Raw genomic sequence first — 19067 nt, 5'->3', positions numbered from 1 at the left:
AGAGAGACACACACACACCTACATATACACACATGCGCGCGCGCACAGACACACACACACACACACACACTTAAATACACACACACACCTACATACACACACACAGACACACACACACACACACACACACAAGCACACGATCCCCTTCCACACTGTCCCACCCTCCCACATACAGACAGACACACACACACACACACACACACACAGACATATACACACCACACATACACACACACAGCAACCCCCTCCACACTACCCCACCCTCCCACATACAGACAGACAGAGACACACACACAGACACACACACACATCTGCACATGCACACACACACACACACATACACACACACACACATACACAGAGACACACACATGCACACACTGACACCCACACACGCTCGCGAGCGCACACAGACACACATGCACACACACATAGACACACACACATGCTCACGCACACACACACAGACACAAACACACACAGACACAGACACACACACACATACGCACACGCGGAGACACACACACACACACACAGACACACACACACATGCACACACAGACACAAACACAAGTGCGCGCACACAGGCACACACGCACAAACACACAGGCACACACAGACACACACACACACGCACACACAACAACCCCACCACCCACACGCATTTATTCTTTACCATATACTAGTGATTCCTTCCCTTTCTGCAGGTATTTGTGCAGGTCCTTGTTTTAAAAGTTAATGTTTCCACTGCCCTTGCAGCCACACCTTCTGGATCATGTGCTGAAATGTGACAATTTATTAAAATGACAGTTTCTTCACTTACAACGAGAGAGTTGTGATAGCAGACCAGTGGAATCTCCCTGGCTATCGGCAGCCACTGAACAGATACAGTGCAGAGCTCCCGAAATTAGGGCCGTAATCAGTCCTGAACTGAACCTGGTCAAGGATGCAGAGAAACAGCAAATAATGATAAATGTTGCTGACACCACAAATAACTTACAACAACCCAGATTCCATCCATTATCAAAACTGACAGTTAAAAAGGAACATTACTAATGTTGGTTCACAGAAGGTGTCAAAGTAATCATACACAGTTTTAAGAGCTCCCAGAATACAAATAAAGGAGATTCTGTGGACTTGGTTAAAGAAGTAGTGAGGTTACAGCTGCCATCCCCCTTAACCAAGCAGTTAAGCCTGCTGTCCTGTGTGTTTATGTAATAGAGCAGGGAGATGCCATTTCTGAGCCTATTCAAAAGGGGCTTTATCAACAGCTTCACCCTGGGACAGACAGGGCCCTGTTGCATTTGGCTGATCTGCTCTAATGTGAATTGCCAGAACAAATATATCTGCCTCAGTCCCCAAGACCCATACATTCAGTCAGCAGCCCCTGTTCTCACTAACCCACACGGGCTCACAGTGAGACTGTGTGTTTGTATTAGAAACCTCATCCTGGTTTTCAAACCCCCCATGATACCACCTCACCCATTTCCTATCTCTGTCATTTCCTCCAGTCCCTCCATCAATCCCAATCTCTACAGCATTCCCCCCTCCCCATCACTCCACTATTTGTGGCTGTGCCTTCAACTAGGGCCCCCAGCTCTGCAGTTTCCTCCCTAATCCTCTTTTACCTGTTTCACTTCCTTTAACACCTTCATTAAAAACTGACCTCTTTCACTAAGCTTCAGTCACTTATTGAAAGGTGTTCCTGTGATGTCTTTCCATCAGCAGACACTACAGGCAGCAGTGTACTGTATATGATTAATACAGTTTGCTCTACAGCATCAATACAGTGTGCTGTATATGATCAATACAGTGTAGTCTACAGCATCAATACAATGTGCTGTATATGATCAATACAGTGTGCTGTATATGATCAATGCAGTTTGCTATATATGATCAATACAGAGTGCTATACAGCATCAAGACAGTGTGCTATATATGATCAATACAGAGTACTGTACAGCATCAATACAGAGTGCTGTACATGATCAATACAGAGGGCTGTATATGATCAATGCAGTGTGGTATATATGATCAATACAGAGTGCTATACAGCATCAATACAGTGTGCTATGTATGATCAATGCAGGATGCTGTACAGCATCAATATAGTGTGCTATATATGATCAATACAGAGTGCTGTATATGACCAATAAAATATGATCAACAGCATAAATATAGTGTGCTGTACTTGATTGATACATTTTCTGTTCAGTGTCTATACTGTGTTCCATACTGCATCAATATAGTGTTCTGTACAGGATCAATGAAGTATGCTGCAGATTGATGTGTACACATTCGCTCCTCTGTGTGCCTGATCTCAACCTCACTGCTTTGTGAAGGGTCTGTCAGCACATTACAACACAGAGACCAGGAGTAACAAAACATAGAAGTGTTTGGACTAGGTTGTGTATTGTGCTGCAGGGTTTGCATTAGCTGCCTGACCCTCCTGAAAGAACTGAAGGTTTTATTAGTGTGAAGCATAAGTGACATTTTAGGTCAGACAATGCATGTTAGGTGTGAGATCTTGTTTAGAATCTGTTTTTGTTTTAAAATGTCACCTAAAATATCATTTCTTCTTTACACTGTTAAAACCTTTAGTTCGCTCAGGACCATGACTTAAAAGAAATTTGGGGATTTATATACACATATTATTCAATTCTAACTGATTAAAGATTTATCAGCATCTTAGGCACTATCTGATACTGGCCAGTTCTTGCTGATGTCTAGTACATCCTCATCAGTGATGTGAACCCTTGATCTTTTACTTATAAATTCTGTGTCTGATGCCATCTCTCTCACTAACACCTGAAGAAGGAGTGAGACTCTGAAAGCTTGTGTTTTCAAACGAACCTGTCGGACTATAACCTGGTGTCGTGTGATTTCTGACCTTGTCCACCCCAGTCCAACACCGGCATCTCCATATTATGACCCTCCTGAAGGCCAAGAGTGTCTGGTTGGGGAGCAGGTGTGGGAGGACATGGATGGGAAGGAAGGATTTACTGTATGTTTTCTCTGCAGAGGGTGTAACAACACTGTGTACATGTGACTGCATTGGTAAAGGCTGGGAGAGTTTGAACGGGAAGTCTCAGAAACTCCATGTTTGCTGAGTTGGCCAATTAGAACCCTATATTTGGTTTTCGGGTTGTGAAGGACAATGAGACCTGAGTTTTGTTCTGGTTGCCACCCAGTGAGCTCAACTGGGAAGGGGCATGTGTACCAACAGCACCATGGCATCACAGTTCAATAGCTAGCCAACTGTCACTGATTTCAGGCATGCTGAAAGAATGGGAATGGTGAATTTCCACAGTGCTCCTTGTAGATAGTACACACTGCTGCTATCGAGCTTCAGTAATGGAGGGAGTGGATGCTTGTGGATGCAGGGCCAATCAAGCGGGCTGCTTTGTCCTGGATGGTGTCAAGCTTCTTGAGTGTTGTTGGAGCTGCACCCATCCAGGCAAATGGGGAGTATTCCATCACACTCCTGCCTTGTGCCTTGTCAATGGTAGACAGGATTTGGGGAGTCAGGAGGTAAGTTCCCCACTGCAGGATTCCTACCACCTAACCTCTTGTCAGCTCTTGTAGCTGCTGTGTTTATGTGGCAAGAGTCCAGTTGAGTTTCTGGTCAATGGTAACCTCCAGGATGTTGATAGTGAGGGATTCAGGGATGGTAACATGATTGAACATCAAGGGACAATGGTTAGATTCCCTCTTGTTTGAGTTGGTCATTGTGTGCCTCGAATGTTACTTGCCACTTACTAGCCCAGACCTGGATACTGGCCAGTTCTTGCTGCAATTAGGCACAAACTAATTCAGGATGAAGAGTCCCGAATGGTTTTCTCTCACAGAGAGGCTGCTAACCCTCCAGAGTTGTCTCTGAGTCTCCAGGAATTGAAGATTCACCCTCAGAACTCTGAATGAGGGAAGTTACTAACAATAATTGAGAAAGCAGTCTCCACTTCCACACCAAACAGCCAATCAGGAACTGAATAAATCGTGGGATCTTTCTGATTTGGATAGAAGAAGGTGAATCATTGAAAATTGAATTGAAACTGATTTCGGAAAGTTGGCCATTTGTCATTTCCACCTTTAGATTTGTGAGAACGATAAGAGTTTCAAAGTGAAAAGTAAATTGCTGTTATGTGGAATGACTCCATGAATGTGAGCAGTGAAATGATTGCAACAACAACCTGCCTTTATAAAGCACCTTTAATGTTCAAGGCTTTCAAACAAACTTTAACACTGAGCTGCATTTGCAGATATTGGGTGACCAAAGGCTCCGTCAAAGAGACAGGTTCAAGGAATAACTAAAAGGAGGAAAATGGGGTGGAGACGTGAAGAGGTCTTGAGAAGAGAATTCCAGAGATTTGGAGTCACGCAGCTGAAGGTACTGGTCCCAGGACAGAGTGATAGTAATTGGGGGATGTGTCAGAAATCCGGGTTGGGGGACACACAGATCCTGGATTATGAAAACTCATGGGAACAGACGTGTGTCAAATGTGATGCATCCATCTTTGTTTGATCAGTTTTATTCCATCCCTTGTCCAACTCACAATACCCCAGGCAGGAGAGCAGGAAAATTATCTGCCCAACTGCCAAAGCTGCCCTGAAGCTGTGGCTTGAAACTCTCTCTGACCCGATGAGGTTAAACTCCCTCTCTCTTTCTCTCCCACTCTCTCTCTCTCTCCCTCTCTCTCTCTGTGACTTGACAGGGTTTAAACACTCTCCCTTCCTCTCTCTCGCTGTGATCTGACAGGGTTTATACACTCTCCCTCCCTCTCTCTCAACTTGATTCAGAACTTTGTTTCTGTCTGTAAGTTTGGGAAATAGATTTCAGGCAAAACTTAGAGGAAAACCATGAATTAAACATTTCAAGCAGAAAACATCAGTTTCTCTGGCCTGTCCACCTAGTCATCCCTGTTCTTTCCTGTGAGATTACACAATATGATTCAATATCATTTCTGAAATGAATTAAGGATGAATCAAATAGCAGGAAGGTATTTGACTGTTTCCTTTTTAAACTGCGGTTTCCTGTTTGAACACCTGCACTGGGTTTCAGTTTGAAATATCAGTCAGCCTTTTACGAAAGAAATGTCTTAATTTCTGACTTTAGTTTTTGAGTGTTTATCCTTTAGTTGTGAATGTGGGCTTGTGTTTGTAACTAAACGAAGCAGAGGCAGGTTGGAATGTGATCTCTGCAGATTCTATAATTATGCAGGTAGAGTTCAAGTTACTGCGGGGTGCTGCTGTAGGTTTGTAACATGACAATTTAACAGCTGCAACAGTGAGCTCTCACTGAAATGCACTGGTTGTCAGTCGAAGCAGAAAATGCATCAACACCAAATTTATGATTCCTTTTGAAAATACAGTGTTGTTTAAAACTTGGGTTATTTGAAATAATAAAACAATTGTGTGAGCGCAAGACACCATTTTACCACCAGCAATTACATCCCATCCTTCTACAGTTTATAATTTACAAGGATGTGGTGGCCCAGGAACAGTGTGACCAGATAATGATCCTGACACCCAGGTTAATGCACTGGGCTCAATGTGCAGGTGGTGACACTTAAACTTAATTAACATAATCTAATATTTTTTAAAGGCTAATCCACTGGGAACAATGAAACTAAGGTCAAAACCTATCTGGTTCATTAATGTCCTTTAGGGAAGGATATCTGCCATCCTTACCTGGTCTGGTCTCCATGTGACTCCAGACCCACAGCAATGTGGTTGACTCTTAACTGGCCTGACTCTTAACTTTTGAGGAAAGGCTGGCCAAGCCAGTGACACCCTCATTCTATGAACAATTAAAAAAATCATGAAACTATTTGCTAAATTGACAAGATTAAGCTGGATGTCTTAGAAATTTTGGACATGCAGCCAAGGGTCAAAAAAGTTGAACATTTTGATTTAACTCTATAACAGAAAGTTGGAAGGATTAATTTGTTGAAGACAAAAGATTTCATGTTTTAAAGATGTTTCAGTCTTTTTAATCTGCTCTATGTCCCTTCAATATTTCAGGATGGGACTTCTCTCACTGGCTGGTATGGAGTGCGTTTCTAATTACTCTGGCTTGCAGTGTGTTTTTCCTTACCTTGGCAACAGCAATAATGAAAATAAGAAAATACCAGTGGAACAACATAGAGCAAGTGTGTAGCACTTACCTGGAAAGACCATCTCCTGAGTAACTACACGTCCCAGTAGGGGTGGGCACACTTGTTAAGTTGAATTTGAGTGAGATTGTAAATGTGAAGATGAATATTTGTCCTGCTGCTTTTAACATTTTCTCCTGATTTTATCAAATGCTCAGATGGAAAACATTTGTAATGAACATGAATATGTTGTCATTCTCATGATGTACATCTATCATTTTTTCTGATTGTTGCATTAGAAACTTTGTTGAACTGTTGTTGCTTGATTGTTCCTGCTCAGCCTTCACCCTTTAAACTGTGACAATCTGGTAAAGGTGATGGTACAGAATTGCTTACTGCTGAAAAAGAGAGACATGACAAAGCATTCTTGTTTTACTCTCATCAGGACAGGTGCAGGAGCGCCGAATTTCAAAGGGAACAACAATTTATTGTACAGTAAGGTGCACCAGGCAATAATGGTGCCCCCTGGACACATTCCTTGTGTTTGCAGAGGACCACACCCTGCAGATGAGTATGTACAGATTCCAACTAGTGGGAGTCAATCCCATTGCAAGATCAATTGATCTCACTGGAATGTATAATATTCATAAGGGTTTTGACAGGAATAAAAACAAAGTTGCTGGGAGAGCTCAGCAGGTCTGGCAGCATCTGTGAAGGAGAAAACAGAGTTAATGTTTCGGGTCCGGTGACCCTTCCTGATTTACAGCATCTGCAGTTCTTTTGGTTTTTATTTCGGGTTTTGACAGGGCTGGTTTTGTGAAAATGTTTCCCTTGGCTATCTGGAATATAGGTCACGGTCTCGGAATGAGATCTCAATCATTTAGAACTGAACTGAGAAGAAATTTCATGACCTGAAGGGTTGGGAATAGCTGGAATTCTTTCACCCAGTGTGTTCTGGATGGTCACTCACCAGGTATATTTAAGATGGGGATCAATAAATTCTTGGGTATCAGGAGAATTGAGGGGGCTATGGGAACAGATTGGAGTTGAGGCAGAAGATTGGCCATGATCATATTGAATGGAACAGAGGGTTGTATTGCCTGCCCTAACATGTGTTTATTATGGCCCCAAGTGTCTACACAACTGGGATAGTGCCCCATAACAAAAACAGGGAGTGCTGGAGGAACCTAGCAGATCTGACAGTACCTGTGGAGAGAGAAGCAGTGCTAACATCTCGTGTCAAGTCTAACTAAGAGTCATGCTGGACTTGAAATGTTAACGCTGCTTCTCTCTCCACAGACACTGCCAGGCCTGCTGAGCTTCTCCAGTATTTTTTCACCTTTACTTCAGATTTCCCCAGTGGGCTAGTGCCTACATGCCTGTGTAAATGCCATAACATTTTGTCTTTTGAAGCAAAATGGCACAGCCCACTATGACCACTTACTGACACACATCTCTCAGCCTGTTGCACATTAGTTACCCAGTAGCAAAAAGACAGAACAATATGAATACATTACAATGGAGATTGCATGCCTAGTGTGGTATAGTTCACTGGAAGAAACAAACCCACAAGTAAACTGCCTCATGTGATGGTCCCACTTCACAGTACTGTAAACAGAAGCTCACGTTTCCTTCAATAGAATCGTAGGATCTTCCATAAAAAGTTCTGAAACAAACGATTCCAGTGTAAGCTTTAGGCATGTCTGTGTAAATTAATGATGCCATAACAGCTTCCTGCTGCTAAGGTGACATCCAAGTAAAGTGAACTATGTTGCTAAGTAAATAGTTAATAATGTGATATCAACACTGCTCCTGAATAGCTTTTGATTCCATGAAATTTTAAGAGAATGTTTAAGACAGCCTGGTGTTTCTATTCGAAAAGCAGAGAAAGGAATGTGTTAATTAAGCCTGTTCCAGACTACTATGTCTGGTGTAAACTAGTTTCATGTTTGTCTGTTTGGCCTGACTGCTACAGTTTGGTGGAATGCCCTGAGATAGTGGGATTTCACTCAAGGTGGCAGAGCAGAAATTGACATCAAAAGCTGCTCCCTGGGCTGCACTCAGTTTGGTGGTTGTTTTAAGTTATTGTCACAGTTACTGACAGCTCCCACCATTCTCACTCTGCTCGTTGAATGAGGCAGTAGCTTGCAAAGTGTGAAAAGGGAAAAAGGAGATTTTACCGCTTTGCTCTAAAATATATCAGGAATTCGAAGTTAGTTTTTTTAAAACACTGTTCAGATAATTGTGATACTCTCACATTGTGTTCATCATCTACACACAAAAAAAGATTAATTGTTGGGACCAAGTTGTAATTTTAACTCAAAGTACTCAGTCTGATTATTTTCATGCCAATGTGCCTGACAAACTGGAAATGATTTAAATATGACCTGTTATTTTTAAAGCAATGTTCAGAGTGAAATTCTAGTGATGCAGTGTTAGTCAATAAATAGATTTATAAACAAATCTGTTAATTTCAAACTGATCTTTGAACAGGTTCCCATTTGCTTCAAATCTTCACATATCATGAGGGAAATTTATTTATTTCTATGTAGCGGTTTCATATTAATGACTAACTGTCAAAGTAATTTACATATTGCCTCCTGGTTTCAGTCTGTCAATCCATATTTCACATTTGCTCTGAGAAAACATTCACCTCCTTTCAAAGTGGATCCTTGTCACCCTACAAAACATGGCACACCCACATTCAACATGGAGAGGGCAATGTTGTCATGCAAGATATTTTCTCCCTGTGACATGACAGGACTTGCATGTGAATGGTATTGAGGATATTGCAAAGCCACTTCTGAAGTGTAGGTACTGCTCTAACACAGGTAAACAATCACAGCCACTGATGCACAGCCAAGCCCCACAAGCACAGTGAAGGTAAAAGTGCCCTGATAATCTGGCTTTAACTGATTTAAGGATAACCAGTTACCAAGCTGGAGGGAATGGAACATTGTTATTTTAATTAACCTGTTCAGACATGACAAGACATGGCAGGGGTTGGGATCCTCAACAGCAGGAAGGCAAGTGTGAGGCTGGGAGGAGATACAGTAATCAGAAATAGCAAGTTGAAGAGACAGGTCAGGCTGGGATAGGACAGGGAGTGAGGAATGCCTGTTGGGTTGAATTACATCTATTTCAATGCAAGAGGGCTGATAGGTAAGATCGATGAAGTCAGGGCACGGATAGGTACGTGGGGCTGGGATATTAAAGCCATTACAGAAACATGGCTAAGGGAGGGACAGGACCAGCAGCTTAATGTGCCGGGTACAGGTGCTTTAGGCAGGACAACGGTGGAGGGAAGAGGGGAGGGGGAGTTGCATTTTTGATTAAGGGGAGTATCACAGCAGGAGTCAGAGATTAAATAACCGAGGGATCATCCAGTGAGGCTTTGTTGGTGGAGCTAAGCAATAAGAAGGGGATGGTGACATTATTGGGGTTATGTTACAGGCTCCCAAATAGTCAATGGGAATTAGAGGAACAAATACGCAGGGAGATTGTGGAGACTTGCAGGAGCAATAGGGTTGTCGCAGTGGGGGGTTTTAATTTTCCTAACATAGACTGGGCCATAGTGTTAAGGGTTTAGATGGGGTGGAATTTTTGTTATATGTGTTCAGCAAAGTTTCCTCAGGCAGTATATCGAGGGTTCTACTCGGCAAGGGGCAAAGCTCGACCTACTCCTCGGAAATAGGGCAGGACAGGTGACTGAGGTGACAGTGGGGGAGCACTTTGGGACCAGTGACCATAGTTCTATTAATTTTAAAATAGTTATGGAGAAGGACAAAACTGGTCCACAGGTTCAAGTTCTAAATTGGGGCAAGGTGAATTTTTTTTGGAATTGGACAGAAATTTGCAGGGGTTGGTTGGAGTAGTTTGTTTGCAGGTAAAGGGACCTCTGGCAAGTGTGAGGCCTTTAAAAGTGTGATAGCTAGAGTTCAAGGTCTGTATGTTCCTGTGAGGGTGAAGGGCAAGGTTGGCAGGAGTAGGGAATCCTGGATAACAAGAGATGTTGAGGCTTTGACCAGAAAAATGGAGGAGGCATGGCTCAGGTACAGGCAACTGGGATCAAAGGAATCCCTGGAGATATATAGGGGATACAGGAGTTTACTGAAGAAGGAAATTAGGAAGGTGAAAGGGGGCACGAGGTAGCTTTAACTGAGAAGATTAGGGTGAATCCAAAGTGACTCTTTAAGTGTATTAATGGAAAAAGAATAACTAGAGAGAGAATAGGACCCCTCAAGGACCAAAGTGGACATGTATTTGTGGAACCACAGGATATGGGTGAGGTCCTCAATGAATATTTCTCCTCTGTGTTTACCATGGAGAAAGACATGAAGACTTGGGAACTTGGGGACGTTGGTGACAATATCTTGGGGACAGTCCATAACGCAGTCGACGATGTATTGGAAGTATTAGAATGTATGAAGGTGGATAAATCCCCTGGTCCATATATATCCAAGAATCCTGCAAGAGGCTAGAGAAGAAATTGCAGGGGCCTTGGCTGATATATTTGCATCATCATTAGCCACAGGTGAGGTCCCGGAAGGCTGGAGGGTAGCGAATGTTGTGCCCTTATTCAAGAAAGGCTGCAAAGAAAAACCTGGGAATTATAGACCATGGTAAAGTGAGCTTATGGTAGGTAAATTAGTGGAGAAGATTCTGAGGGATAAGATATACATGCATTTGGAAAGACAGGGTTTATTTAGGAGTAGTCAGCATGGCTTCATGTGTGGGAGATCATGCCTCACAAATTTGTTAGAGTTCTTTGATGAAGTGACCAGGAAGGTTGACGAGGGCAGGGCAGTAGATGTAGTCTATATGGATTTCAGTAAGGCCTTTGGTAAGGTTCCACATGGTAGGCTGCTCTGGAAGGTTAGATTGCATGGAATCCAGGGAGAGCTGGAAAATTGGATACACAATTAGCTTGATGGTAGGAAGCAGAGGGTAATAATGGAAGGATGCTTGTCGGACTGGAGGCCTGTGACTAGTGTGTGCCTCAGGGGTCAGTGCTGGGCCCATTGCTGTTTGTTATCTATATCGATGATTTGGATGAGAATGTACAAGGCATCATTAGTAAGTTTGTGGATGACACTAAAATAGGTGGTATCATGGACAGTGAGGAAGGTTATCGTAAATTGCTGTAAGATCTTAATCAGTTGGGGGAGTGGGATGAGAAATGGCAATCGGAGTTTAATATAAATAAGTGTGAGGTGTTGCATTTTGGAAAGTCAAATCCAGGCAGGAGTTTCATGGCGAATGGTAGGTCCTTAAGGTGTGTATTGGAACAGAGGGACCTTGGAGTTCAGGTGCACAGTTCTCTGAAAGTGGAGTCATAGGTAGACAGGGCAGTGAAGAAGGCTTTTGGCACACTGATCTTCATCAGTCAGGGCATTGAGTATAGAAGTTGGGAAGTTATGTTACGGTTGTACAGGATGTTGGTGAGGCCATACTTGGAGTATCGTGTTCAGTTTTGGTCACCTTGCTATAGGAAGGATGGTATTAGACTAGAAAGAGTACAGAAGAAATTTACAAGGATGTTGCCAGGACTCAAAGGACTGGGTTATCAGGAGAGATTGGACAAGCTAGGACTTGTTTCTTTAGAGCGTAGGAGACTAAGGGGGAATCTTATAGAAGTGTATAAGATCATGAAAGGCATGGATAGGGTGAATGCACTCAGTCTTTTTCCCAGGGTTGGTGAATCGAGGACGAGAGGACATCAGTTTAAGGTAAGAGGGGAAAGAATACATGGGAACCTGAGGGGTAACTTTTTTTTACAGAGGGTGGCACACATATGGAATGAACTGCAGTGGAAGTGGTTGAGGTGGGTACATTAACAACATTTAAAAAGCATTTGGACAAATACATGGATAGGAAAGGTTTAGAAGGATATGGGCCAAGTGCAGGGAAATGGGGTTAGTGTGGATGGACATTTTGGTCGGCATGGACCAGTTTGGGCTGAAGGGCCTGTCTCCGTGCTGTAGGACTCTATGACTGTGTGACATGCCCCTGGGGCAGATGGTACTTGAAGCTAGGCCTCTTGGCCCAAAGGCAGGGATACTGCCATTGTACCACAAGACCCTTCTGTGACTACAATGTATACTGTTTAGATAGTAATTTCAGGCTGGATCAAAGTGCTTTGAAATCATGTTTCTTAAAGTAAAACCCACTGAGTTGCGATGTGGGAAATTATTCCAAGAAGCCTCCTGATTATGCAACTACTGTGGTATGACGCTTAAGAAAGCCTGCACCTAAAGTGATCCACAACGTCAATCTTGTATGCAAAGTCTAGAATAAGTTCATGGCAACACTGTATTCTCTAAATGAAGGAGTAATGTGAGTTTGATACATACCACTTGCAAGAAATTTCCAACCCTCACAACCATAGTACCTGCCAATCCAGTTGAACAATTTAAAGTCTCATATCCTGGCTATCTTGAGTACAAATGAAAGACACGAAAAGTAAACTGTGTTAAAATACTGATGATTCATTTTCTTTGCTCTTCTGCAATGATAATTACATAATAAACATTGAAAATTACAGAAACTAATTGAATCAGCTTTTCTGTTTGCAGGAACAAACATAGAAAGTGTTGGAGAAAGTCGGTAGATCTGTCTGGCAGCATCTGTAGAGAGAGAAGCAGAGTCAATGTTTTGAGTCCGGTGACCCTTCATCAGATTTCAAAGATCCGTAGTTCTTTTGTTTATTCTCTTTTTGCAGGGTCAATTCTGTTTCTAGTCGTAGCTTCCCCCCAGTCACACCCCCTACCCCGTTCCCCCCACCCCAGGCCCCTGTTCCACTCGGTGAGGGATTGTTAATTGCAGCCTTTGTCAATCAGTCCCTGGATACAAGCTGACCTTCCCAGATTTGACTTGCCTCTGACTCCCTTCCACAACCCTCTCTCAATAAATCCGTCATGTCCAGTTGGCTCAGCCCCTCCTTAATCTCCCAACGTCATTGCTCGGGGAATTGTGAATTTTCAGCAACATTCAATGAGAACAAATCCAGCAAGAGACCACTCCAGCATCTGCAAAATATTCCTTTTTTATGTTTCTTTGCGGTTTATCGTGTATATATCATAATTAAAAAAGAACGCTGAAACATTACAAAATTAGGACGATTTTTTACTTGAAATCAACTCCCTGGGAATGCAGAATGCCTGTAGCTCTTTGCCAATTCTATGTTTCAAAACAGCTTTATGTGTTTAACAAGGGACAATGCAGCTTTGCAGCAATATGTGGCCAGAATGTAAAGACCTGATCTATATCATCTATCAAGTGTTATTGGTCCTATCGTTAAACAATACTATTGGGAGAGTCAACTTAGCTCTTTTCATATTATCAGTCTAATAAATCAGAGATTGTGTTGGTGGCATTTCTTTTCCTCAAAGCTTTAAGTATGTAAAACAGCATGTAAACATTCCGTCTGCCTGGATACTGTATCCATGGTGACACAACAACAGATCAGAGTCTGTACCAAAACAACATGATGAGGAACACTGGTTACATTCAGTTCATCTGTTGGAGTGACTCTATGGTGTAAACATAGGCATCTATCTGACTGCTGTTCCATCATGTAACTTTACCTAAAGCGCTAAATTACTGCTTGCTTCGGCTTCAAGTTGTTTCCAGAGTAATTTAACACACTTTAATTCTGAAATGATAGTGACTGTACAGACATATTGCTAGCTCAAGCAATTTTGTTATCAAGCTTTCTACTGAGTTTATCCCTATCTGAGCTACTCTTTGTCTTCACTCCCCTAAGGCATCTTTGCTGGAGACATCATTGCCCAATCTGAAGAAAGCCAGAGGAGTCAAGCATGTCCTGGAAAACTCCCAACTCCATTTTATAACCAGGCATACAATGATCGGTAATAACTTCCCTCCTTCTTTATAAAATACCTTTGCAACATATTGTTTCTCAGCATTTTCCCTGAAAAATACAATGGAGATTAGTAGCTTGTCAGATGGAGGATGATGGTTTTGATACTTGTTTCAACATTCTGTGTTGGCTAGAACTGATGCACCAACACCACATTATCCCCAGCTCTGCCTGTCCTCAGCATTGTGTGAGGGAGAGCAAAGAAATGGTGTGGAACCTGGAGTAAGTCAGAATCGGCTCAGGGTCAGAGCCAGGGACTTGTGGTGTCGAGTCTCAATCCAATGACCTGAGCCCATAATCGAGGGAAATAATTCAGTGGGGCACTGAGAGATGTGCCATTCACTGCATGGGGAAATTCCACTGAGACCCAGCTGTCATCTCCACCACCCAATGTTGGGGTCACCTTTGAAGAGAGGAGGTATTATCCCTTTACCAGAATTGCCAACATTCAGACAATCAGGTTCTTTTTATTTTGGCTGTGCTTTTGAGGTGCTTCCTGTGTGTAAATTGGCCATCATTTTTCCTCCATTACAATGGGGGGACAAAATGGCTCTCGCTGGCGCCAAAGCATTCCTTGGATGTCCAAAGATTATGAAAGGCTCAACAGCAATGCAAGTCCTTTTGTACTTCCTGGCATCATGCTATCTGCCTGGCCGGTCAAAGAATGGTCAAGTAATGGCGACTTTTTGAGAATTCATTCACTGAACATAGGAGCAGCTAGGCAGGTCAGGATGACAAGTGACTTGGAGGGAAAATTGTGGCTGCTGATGTGTATCTGCTGCCCTCATCCTTTAAGGTGGTAGAGGTCACAGATTGAGAAAGCGCTGTCAGAGAGTACCTTCAGTGAGTGGAAGTCTTCATGAGACACATGTAGATGGTACACACTGCTGCTACTGAGCGTCGGTGGTGGAGGCAGTGCATGCTTGTGGATGCAGGGCCAATCAAGCGGAGCTGCTTTGTCCTGGATGGTGTCGAGCTTCTTGAGTGTTGTTGGGGCTGCACTCATCCAGGCAACTGGGGAGTATTCCATCACACTCCTGACTTGTGCCTTGTAGATGGTGGGCAGGCTCTGGGGAGACAGGAGGGAAGTTACTCGCTGCAGTATTCCCAGCTTCTGACATGTTCACGTAGCCACTGTGTTTATGTGGCTTGTTAAGCTGAGTTTCTGGTCAATGATAACCCCCAGGATGTTGATAGTGGGGGTGCCAGTGATGTAACACCATTGAATGTCAAGGGGCGGTGGTTAGATTGTCTCTTATTGGTGATGGTCATAGCCTGGCATTTGTGTGGCGGGGATGTCACTTGCCACTTGTCAGCCCAAGCCTGGATATTGTCCAGATCTTGTTGCATTTGAACACGAACTGCTTCAGTATCTGAGGAGTCACGAATGGTGCTGAACATTGTGCAATCATCGGCGAACATCCCCACTTCTGACCTTATGATGGAGGGAAGGTCATTGATGAAGCAGCTGAAGATGGTTGGGCCTAGGACACCATTCTGAGGAACTTGTGCAGAGATGTCCTGGAGCTGAGATGACTGACCTCCAACAACCAGAACCGTCTTCTCGTGTGTCAGATTCTCAATTGTTATTGATTCCTGTTTTGCTCAGGCACCTTGATGCCACACTCGGTCAAATATGTTTTGTCCATGTTTGAGCCAATGAAGTCCTGGAGGGGATTGGCTCCGGTGGAACTCAAACTGAGCATCAATAAGCAGCTTATTGCTGAGTTAGTGCTGCTTGATAAAACTGTCTTTGACACCTTCCAGCACTTCACTGATGATTTAAAGTCGACTGTTGTAAAGGTAATTGCCAGATTGGATCCACGTGCCTTTATTGGACAGGATACACCTGGGCAATAATTTATTGTCAGCAATGAACATCTTGGCTAAAGAAAAGTGCTTGACTTTAAGCATCCTAAATGAAGAATAAATAAAAGAGGAACAACTATTCTCTGAATGTACATGAACTGAACAGTGCAACCAGCTGGTGTTAAAATTAGAAAATAGAATTTATATCTAAAATGAAATGGAGTTACAATTACAAAGAAAACAAACCCTTGATGTCTGATAATTTTTTCCAAAAATGTCAACTTGCCAAAATTAATGTGTTTAATGATTATATTGAAAACAGACAACCCTTCTCTGCAAGAAACAATTACCCCATAATTCAATTCCTTTCACCTATAAATTGAAGAAAACTGGGTTTACATAAAAATAAATGACTCCTGCACCATCTGTTGTGAAAATATTTAACTGTTTCCAGCAGGAATGGTGAGCTGTACAGTATCTTTGCAACCTGACACCATCCTCCTACAGATAACACAACTGTGACTTGCAATCTCCCAGCGGAACACAACCGCTAATCTGTACGCACACAACATGCCTGAGACATCGGGGGTGTGAGGGAGAGGTGGGGGGGTGTAAGGGAGAGACGGGATGTTGTGAGGGAGAGACGGGGTGCTGTGAGGGAGAGACGGGGTGTTGTGAGGGAGAGACGGGGTGTTGTGAGGGAGAGACGGGGTGTTGTGAGGGAGAAACGGGGGTTGTGAGGGAGAAATGGGGGTGTGTGAGAGAGAGACAGGGTGTTGAGGTGGCGGCTGGGGGTGAGGGGGACACTGGAAGTGAGAGGGAAACAGAGGTGAGGGGGAGATGGGGAAGGGGGAGACGGAGGGTGAGAGGGAGTCTGGAGTTGAGGGTGAGACTAAGGTGAGGGGGAGCCTGGGGCGAGAGGAGATGGGGCGAGCGTGTGAGGGGAGGCTGGTGTGATGAGGATACGAGGGCAAGGACGAGACAACAATTGTAATTTATTATTGAGCCCGAAGGATTTTTCATTGCTTTTAATGTGCAAGGCTGTAAGAATTACTAACAGAGGGACTCCCATGAGAATCTGTGGAATTTCTTTGGAATCTAAAGTTGACTTCAATCTCAGATTATCCCAGGAATGAAAGATTAATCTTCAGGACTGCTCCAATCAACACCTTGGGAAAATCACTGGGGTATCAAACGGCCAGTTGGAGACAGGATGCTGGGGACCCTGTTTGACCGAGTTGGATTGGGAATGAAAGACTCTATTAATCATCCAATGAGGGTGTCTCAAGGAATGATCATGTCAGGTGACCAATAACATGTGTGGGGCTTGGGCACTTTGAATTATCTGCTCATGAGATCAAACTCCTGGAATATGTCTAACCAGAGTTGGCAACACGACTAAAACCAGAAACACCATGGCGGCAGTGACAGGATAGAACATAAATATTTCAGCTAGAGACACAAAATAAGTGCATCTTACAGAGGAAGAGATGACAGACCCTAATTAACTATTGAACATGCTCAGGCTGTATATGAGATTGAGCATTTGAGGACCTCATTTATTGTTCTTCCAGGCACAAGTATTTTGCAAATAAACTCTGCAAACACCAGCGTTTGGTTTAGAATGTAACAACTGCAATCTGCAGCCTTGATCTCAAAGCACCTGGTACAGTTTAGAAGCTGGAACTCAAATAGTTAGTATTGCCAGGAAATGATTGAGGATTGAAATTATGTGATCACAAACGTGAGATTGTTCACAAACGTGTCAATATGTGCAGGACAACTTATTTTCTGGAATGAGATGCGTTAAAAGTGTAATTTATTCCTTCACCACATATTGAAACTTCTCTGAATAAGTGAAACTGTACAGGTATGTTCAACAGATGTGTGCATTCCATTCTCAAAACAGTTTGGATCATGATTGCACAGTTCCCTGCACCCATTCATTTTGTTCTTTGTCACTTCATTGGATTCCTGGATAATGCGTTAAGGAAAGTAAATTGCAGTCATCAGGAGAAAAGGACTCCTCTCTCAGTCACACTGGGAGAATCCCTAATCACAAATGGAGCCCATTCGGCCATTGTGCTTATTCTAACCCTTTGTAGAAACTTCCCAATTCATCCACTTGTCATTACCATCAGGTATGTTCATCATGCAGGCCACTAGCCTGTGGATTAATGTGTCTCGTGTACCTTTTACTTCATTATGATCCAAGTCAAAGCAAACCAGCTTTTATTTAAACAGGTTAGTTTATGTCAAGCTACTGCTGAAGGTTCCTTTGAGAAAAAAGGCATTAACTTATTAACAAGAAAAGAACACTTGTAAATATTACTTTGTCTTATCTATAGTTTCTGTTTCTTAACTTTGTTTTTTTATAAGTCTCTGTGGCATACTGTTGGTGCTTGTTACTGAAAAGAAGAGGTTAATATTTGAAGTCAGATCCGACAGCTGTGATGCATCTTTTAGATTTAGATTTAGAATTAGATTTAGATTTAGATTTTATTGTCACATGTACTTAAGTTCAGGAATATAGGAGTACAATAAAAAGTGTACAAAGTCACCATTCTCTGGTTCCATCTTAGAACACAAAAGACAGGATTAAAAACAGAAGCAGAAGTAAAAGAAACAGCCAAAAGAAAAGGAAACATTCATGTCAGAGATAGTAAAAACTGCCGATGCTGGAGTCAGAGACAACGCAGTGTGGAGCTGGAGGAACACAGCAGGCCAGGCAGCATCAGAGGAATAAAGATTCATACCACACCCTCGCCTCCACCATGTGTCCTCACCACCAGAAAAACAAAATCGCTAAGTCCATCCATCAGTCTACGAACACCCCAGTGCCGTGAGTCCCCTGCATGCAGCTGGAACACCATCACCTCCACCATTAGGTACCCCAGACCTCCGTATCCTGGAGCTGTGTTATTGCCACTGGAACCAGCTCACTATTCCTCGGCGTCATCTTGCCTCCACCTCATCGCCTCCATGAGTTCTCACTGTTCCGACCTTGGCAATGCAGCTACCGCTCAACCTGCTGGCTCCCAAACTGGGCTCAAACCCAACACTGGGCCTACCGTGCCAAAGCAGCTGATGCCGTGTTCTCTATTACATTACTGCTGCTGCCTCCTGGTACTGTCATTTCAGCAAAGCAACCCACCATTACCGAACCCCACACCACCCCCACCAGGAAGGGGAACATTCCAGTCACTATCCATATCCCGGGAAAGGGAATGTTCCAGTCACTACCCACATTCCGGGAAAGGGAATGTTCCAGCCACTATACACAT

At 43.2% G+C, this 19067-nt stretch overlaps 1 protein-coding gene across 1 annotated transcript in view; it reads left to right on the top strand.

The window, feature by feature from the left end:
• The window catches only part of abch1 (ATP-binding cassette, sub-family H, member 1), a 60921-nt gene extending 53611 nt beyond the window's left edge, over positions 1-7310 (top strand). Inside the window, 1 exon segment of the mRNA XM_020520723.2 lies at positions 6022-7310. Coding sequence (XP_020376312.2) covers positions 6022-6188 — 167 coding nt within the window. The 3' untranslated portion in view covers positions 6189-7310.
• Positions 7311-19067: the final 11757 nt, after the last annotated feature.

This window comes from Rhincodon typus, chromosome 9 (genome assembly GCF_021869965.1).
Source record: "Rhincodon typus isolate 14 chromosome 9, sRhiTyp1.1, whole genome shotgun sequence".
In the NCBI taxonomy this organism is placed as follows: domain Eukaryota; kingdom Metazoa; phylum Chordata; class Chondrichthyes; order Orectolobiformes; family Rhincodontidae; genus Rhincodon; species Rhincodon typus.
Note: the sequence above shows the minus strand (reverse complement) of the source record. Positions and strands in the feature narration are given on the sequence as shown.